The sequence below is a fragment of the Crocodylus porosus genome, unplaced genomic scaffold (assembly GCF_001723895.1).
Source record: "Crocodylus porosus isolate Cpor-Errol unplaced genomic scaffold, CroPor_comp1, whole genome shotgun sequence".
In the NCBI taxonomy this organism is placed as follows: domain Eukaryota; kingdom Metazoa; phylum Chordata; order Crocodylia; family Crocodylidae; genus Crocodylus; species Crocodylus porosus.
In genome coordinates this window covers 59,537,487-59,544,369 of record NW_017728950.1, presented here as the reverse complement: position 1 = coordinate 59,544,369, position 6,883 = coordinate 59,537,487, and the positions used below count along the sequence as shown (strand labels likewise).

Sequence of the window (6,883 nt, the reverse complement as noted above, 5' to 3'; positions counted from 1 at the left end):
CTGGGATCCTATGACCCCAGCTGACTTCCTGCCCTTTGGGCAGGGGGCTGGACTCAATTATCTCCCGAGGTCCCTTCCAGCCATGATGTCTATAAAATCTATGAATTTGAGTTGTGCACCATTTTCCAGGAATGCATGTACAGCATAAAGTGAGGGAAACCTGTACATATGTTGCCTTTCTAATCAGGGTTTATTAAGTGGCTGAATGCCTTGCTGCTTTTCTGCCATTGATTCAATGATGCAATTCTGGGATTACCATTCAGACACACTTAGTAATGGCCTAGGATAAACTGTTAGTATTTCTTATCCCATGAACCTTTTTAGGATTTATTTCTAGGCCAATGGACATGGGCATCTGAACAATCATACTCTTTTCTTGAGATAAAATGGTTCATTCCTGGACAAATGTAATATCTGTTTGTAGTCTGACAGTCCCTTTTCTACTAGGAAAAATGATGGATTTTCCATCTCTTGGTATCTGCAAATGCATGCTTTCTGGAAGATATGCATTAGTCAAATACAATGTTTTAGCCAGATACAAGTTATTGGGTTCAATACAGAGGTAAGTAAACTTAATGGCCTGTTATATACTGAAGGTCAGACTAAATAATATAGCCATTAAGGGTGTGTGAAATGGGCCATATTCGATTCAGATTTGGCCTGAATTGGGGACAGTGATTTCATAGATTAGGGACCGAATGGATCATCATGTCCAACCCCCTGCCCCTGGCAGGAAAGAGGACCAAGATCAGATGACCCCAGCCAGGTGATTGTCAAGCCTTCTCTTGAAGACCTCCAAGTTAGGTGACAGCACCATCTCTCTTGGAAGCCCATTCCAGACTCTGGCCACCCTTACTGTAAAAAATTTCTTCCTAAATCTACTCTCCACTAGTTTGCACCCATTATTCCTAGTTACTCCCTGGGTTGCTCTGGTAAACAGCACATCCCCAAGTTCCTGCTGTCCTCCCCTGATAAATTTAGAGGTGGCTACAAGGTCACCCCTCAGCTGTCTTTTGTATAGGCTGAAGAGATCCAGATCTCTCAACCTCTCCTCATAGGGTCTTTCACGGAGACCACTAATCATGTGAGTGCCCCTCCTCTGAACTCTCTCCAAATCTTCCGCATCCCTCTTGAAGTACGGCGCCCAAAACGACACAGTACTCCAACTGCAGCCTGACTAATGCCGCATAGAGGAGGAGCATCACCTCCCGCGATCTGTTGGTCATGCATCTGCTAATACATAACGAGGTGCAATTGAGATTGGCTTTGTTGACAGCCTCGTTACACTGCCAGCTCATGTTCATCTTGGAGTCAACAGGCTATAAGTTTTGTCATGCAGGATCCACCTGTATCGAACCCATGCTGGTTTCCTTTCAGCATTGTTTTCCCTGCTGGGCCTTCATAAATATACTCTTCAATGATTTTTTCTAGTATTTTCCCAGGGATTCAATTAGTTGATTCAGATCATCGTCCCTGATTTGTTTCAGCCAAATCTGAATTTGAAGATTCAGTGCTGATTTGAAGAATCAGAGATTTGGCCACAGACACAACTTTAAATGTTTTTTTTGACATACCTCGATATACCAGGCATGGTGCATGAACTCTGCAATCAAATCAGGGTCTGAAGCTTCACAGAGCCCTACTAACCATCTATGCTGGCCTTAAAATCTGTGAATCAGTTAGTTCTGTTCTGCCATAGCTAACTAAATAGCTCAATAATAATTATTATTCCCATCCTGTAGCAACATCTTATTGTATGTTTGGATAGATTATAAGGTCATGAGTGGACAACTAATTAACTGATGAGCACCCAATAATAAGCTAATAACATCCATCTGTCTGCCCATATTTCCCAGGTACATGAAGAATTCTTACAGTTAAGTCATATGAATACAAGTTGCCTGCTTTTAGATGATGAGTGGCTGGGTCACATGGAACCTAGGTAAGATCAAAGTGATACTAGTCAGACAAAGTCCATGCTCCAAAGTACCACACTACACTCAGTCCCTTTCTCCCTACATTGACAGCAACAGTGTGTAAGTTGACCACTTACACTCTCTACTCAACTTATCACATCAGCAAAAAGCCTTGGGATGTTGTCATCATCACTAAGTCTAGACCATCTGGTTCCAGTTGTGGCAAAAAACCCAGCCCTGATCCTCCTGTCATCCGCTGGAAAGGTTCTGTTATTGTATCTATTGTGATATAGATCTACAGTAGGACTCTTGTACTTGGTACTGTACAGTCCACAAAGGGGTAGTCCCCACCCCAATTAGCTGTCACTCCACCTTTTTCTCTCAGATACAGATCAGGCTATGTCCAATAAGTCATTTATCTTCTTCATGGGTTATTATAACTCACTGTGTCTAGAATTGCTTCTGAAAACACTGCAGAGGCTCAAGAGCATGAAGAATGCGACTGTCCACTTTCTCAACAGGCTCTCACAAGGGTGAACACAGGCTCTCAGATTGCCTTTCCTATCACTTTAAGTTTTTTCTGCCTTGATCCTAAAACAAAATAATTACCCAGGGCCTAGCTGAACTGGCTACCACTTCTCCATTTAAGATATAGCTTCATGGCACAATGCACTGCTATATAGAGAAATAGGACCTCCCTCTCAATGAGCTAGATCAGGTACCAGAAGTAGGAAGGGTTAATTAATTAATTAATTAAGCCTATTAAGGGTTAATACATTTCATTTTGCAGCAGGGCTACTTAGTCTGCTTGGAGCAATTTATGAACATGGCTACATTGCTTCTGGTACCCAAACTAGATTAGGCGTCTCTACAATTATCATAGAAGCATAACCTTGGAGGGCTGTGACAAAGCAACTTGCACACCCAGGCTAAAATGCATAAGAGTGGGGGAAGGAGTGGTAGCTGCAGAATAAATAAAAATGAGCTTCAAGAGTTGATCATGCTTCAAGAGTTGAGTCTGGCTGCTTTCTGGGCAATACTTATTCTTTCTTGTCAAGGTGTAATGGACAGGAGATTGCATATACTCTTGTTTAAACACCAGTCTTTGTTCATGTGCACACACTAGCCATTTGATTAACATTCAGGTAAGAAAATCCCATTTGTGTGAATGCTCATGAATGGCAAGGGGAGAAAGCATGATTGAATCAGCTGAAAGCTGTGCATTTGAACAAAGATTTGCAAACACTCTTCTTCAACATTTGGTCATCAGACACTGAGCATTTAGGGTGATATTAAAAAAATATTCCCAACTTGTCTGTGCAAAGAAGAGAAAGTGCATGTTTAACTTTTAGAGGAATTAGAGAGTTGTCCATGTCAACACATTTTCAACATGTTAAGGTAATTATGCTCTGACTCAATAGTAGTAAAAATTTGTTTTCAGCTGCTACTAATTTTCTTCTTGGCTACATGTCTGAGTGAAGAAAGAAGGAGAAAGAAGCTGTTTATATAGTGCAAATAAGAATGCAACTCAAAAGAATGGGTATGCTAATGAGAAAGGAAGACTTCAGTACTCCACAACTGCAAGAGAGAAAAAATGTCTGCCGTCTTGAAAACCCGGTGACAGGTTGTATGTGCAGTTGGGAGGCAGTCAGGGACACAGAACAGGGCATGCACGATGCATAGAAGTATTTGTAGTCATACTTAACACCACTGAAAATAATTCCATGGAGAAACACATAAGCCCATGATTAAGATGAAAGCTGAAAATCTAGGCTGGGAATTTTAAGTGAGTGCACGCAAGATAGGTAGTCAACCATTACCCACTGATCTTCCAAAGGAATAGAATGCCTTATTCCCCACTGCACATTTGAAAAGCATTCAATTACTTTATTTGAGTGTCAGTCCTTAAAATATTTCATTCTCCTCCTTAGCGAAGCATTATGAGATAGGACACGCAAACAATTTCTTTTTCCCAAGTTTAAGATAAGGTTCTTTCCTACCTTGGATGTGGATGCTGTTCGGTTGAAAAGATGGGTTTGTTACTGTCTGGTATGTCTTGGGATGCGTCCCTGCAGTCTGCTGGAGATGGGGAGGCTGTGGCGTCTGCCTCTGCATCATGGGTGGGGGAACTGAAATTCTCCTCGGGCTGATGTGGTGGGGAGAAGGAGCAGGAGCTACAAATCTGAGAAATGGAGAAACAGAGTGACATATACAATCCTAAATAAAAGCAAAAGATTCCTTTTAATTCATTAAATCAAAGTGCTGTTGCAACTTACACAGGCAGAGACTTCTAAGAGAACAGTGCTGGCTTAGAAGAGCCAAGTACTGGTTATTTAAATGATAAAATACCACTACACCTTTTAAATAACAAGTGAAATTCCAAACTGCAGTTTTAACCAGATAAATTCCTATTACAATCCAAGAAGATGCTCAAAGTCAACAGTCATGAAGTCATACAACAACCCAGACAGGGTACCAGCCATCACGGAGTGGATTGTCACATGGTTGGGCAATAAGATCCCAGATGACAAACATCTTTCCTTCCTTCTTAGGAGGGAATTAGTCATTAGCAGTGCTCAGTAGCGTAACAGCCAGGCACTCAGGGCACAGGGGCAGTGGCGACTGCTGCTTGCCATGCAACTGCAAACAGCAGCTGCTGGGTTTTTTTGCCACCTCTCCCTAAGCTGGTGTCTTGGGTTGTTGCCCCATTTGCTTTGACCTAGTTATACCACTGATTGTGCTTCTGCAGGATGTATGGCTTGGCTAATGGACAATGGGGTATTCATTACCCATAAGAAGACATACTGGTTAGCTGCACGGGGGACTCAGGTTTCAAGTCTCTTTAAAAAATAATTTTTTCTGTTGCATTTTTAGTGATCATCACAAAAGTACAATACTCCAACATCTCTTGGAGATTCTCCCATCACATTAAGCTATTTGGAAACAGGTATTATATCTATTTTTGGTAACGGGAAACTGTGGCATAGAAACACTACAATACTTAGTCTCCCTGGTCCACATGCTCAAGTTCTATCATATACCATGTCACCTGTCTGACAACAAACAGTGTTTCCTTGGTAACAGTGGAAGGAGGCTGTAGCCTTGTACACAATACATAGAGATATAGCTACAGTCATTTTGTGACAGAATACCCTTGTATAGAGGCATGGCTTGAGCAAGCATAATTAAATTGCCTTGAGTTTTTATGGTTTAACATGGAAGAGATTTCTACCAACCATCTCCTACATAACTGATTTTAATTGGAACTCATTTACTAATCTTTTCGCAGATCTGTATCTTATAACAGATTTCAAGGTGAACTTTCTAGGTTTTACTGCACATTCTATTTGTTTTCTTTGAGAAGCATTTTTTTCTTTATTTCTTATGTATGTTCGCTACAGTTTGTTTTGTCTTTGAATAGCTTTGATATTTACTTAAAAAGGCAAATTTATTCCTTAAGATATGTACATGATGAAGAAACTAAAGAAATACATCCCCAAATTGGGAAAGTGATGACATCCTTACTCAGTAACTGAGCATAACACATGACATTATTTTACTGTTGTGCATAGCCTTGCACTGTATACTCTGGCAAAAAAATACAGGAATGAAGCATGTATGACAACAATTAAGGCTAACAAAAGAAAAAATGTATAATAGTTATTTTTTCCTGATAAAAATACAAAGGGTTTTTTAAAAAGTGCTACAACTGCAGGGTTACAGGTCTGCCAGAGAAAGAGAAAAGACTGGCAATAGCTTTCTGTATAGCACTCACATGGAAAGATTATTGATTTGCTGCCAGGGATCAAGAACAAAACAGACTGGTCTTTCTTATTATTATTATTATTCAAAAAATTGTGGGATATCATCCTCTGTGTTTTCAAAAATTCATTTGTGAAAACTAATCAATGAAAAATGGCTTTAACAGCTAACCAACAGAAGAAAAACAACTCTTTTCAAAACTTAAAATGAAAAGCCAGTTTTAAAGATTTCACATTTGATTTAACATCTAAAAACCCTTCCAATGAGAATATACCACTTTGTATAGCCAGACAGGACTCCTTTTTAGTAGACTTTAGTGGTCTTTATAATGATTTATGAATCACTTCATGAATTCCTGGCTTACTCATATGGGTGACTATAGTATCTACTTATACTTCCCTTCTGTCTCACAGAAGAGAAACTTGGACTCGTTTCAATCCAGATTTGTCCCCAAATAAATCACAGTGCGTTACTGAGGAAACTGCAAATTTAATTTTGTTTCTGAAACAATTGGGACCAGCTTGTAACCACTAGGCAACTGCCATCAAGAATTGTGGCCATGCCTGGCAGCCCATGCAAACAAGAACAAGCCAGATTTGTAGAAAGGTGCCATTCTCTAATGGCTGCTGAGATCTTCTGTAGCAGAACAAGAATGTTTTAGGCACCATGAGACAGCATGTCATTACTCAGTGATACCTAAGAAAGGTGGTCCCATACATAAATGACTAAATTTGAAATGTTTTCAAGTTTTATTTAATTGTAGGCAACAGCAAGATGGCAATATTATCAAAGATGAACTGATCAAATTATTTGATAAAATATGTAGCAAACCTTTAATTAGTCAATACTGACCTTCACTAAATATTATGGAGATTTTATTATGATAAGGGCTGGCTTGACCTGGACATAATTTAAGTTAAAAGTATAGTATGAGCAAACAAAACAATAATTAAAAATACCAATCAGTGGTGATGGGAGTAGTAGTAGCTTTTTCTGCTATGTGGCAGGCAGGGCATGGCCAACTAAAAATAAGTGTTTGATGGGTGGGAATAAAGAAAGCTTTTATGTATTTGGAGAAAGGATTTGTACAAGGCGTTCTTTACCAAACCTCAAGTTGTTTGAGATTCCTTGGCTACAAAAGTGTGTGTGTGTGTGTGTGTGTGTGTGTGTGTGTGTGTGTGTGTGTGTGTGTGTGTGTGTGTGTG

General features: G+C 39.8%; 1 protein-coding gene across 1 annotated transcript in view; it reads right to left on the bottom strand.

Annotated features, from left to right (window-relative positions):
* GLIS3 (GLIS family zinc finger 3) overlaps window positions 1-6,883 on the bottom strand; it is a 328,965-nt gene that overhangs the window by 26,838 nt on the left and 295,244 nt on the right. Inside the window, exon 9 of the mRNA XM_019555349.1 lies at window positions 3,917-4,098. Within this exon, the coding sequence (XP_019410894.1) occupies window positions 3,917-4,098 (182 nt within the window). The remainder of the gene's footprint in view (window positions 1-3,916; window positions 4,099-6,883) is intronic.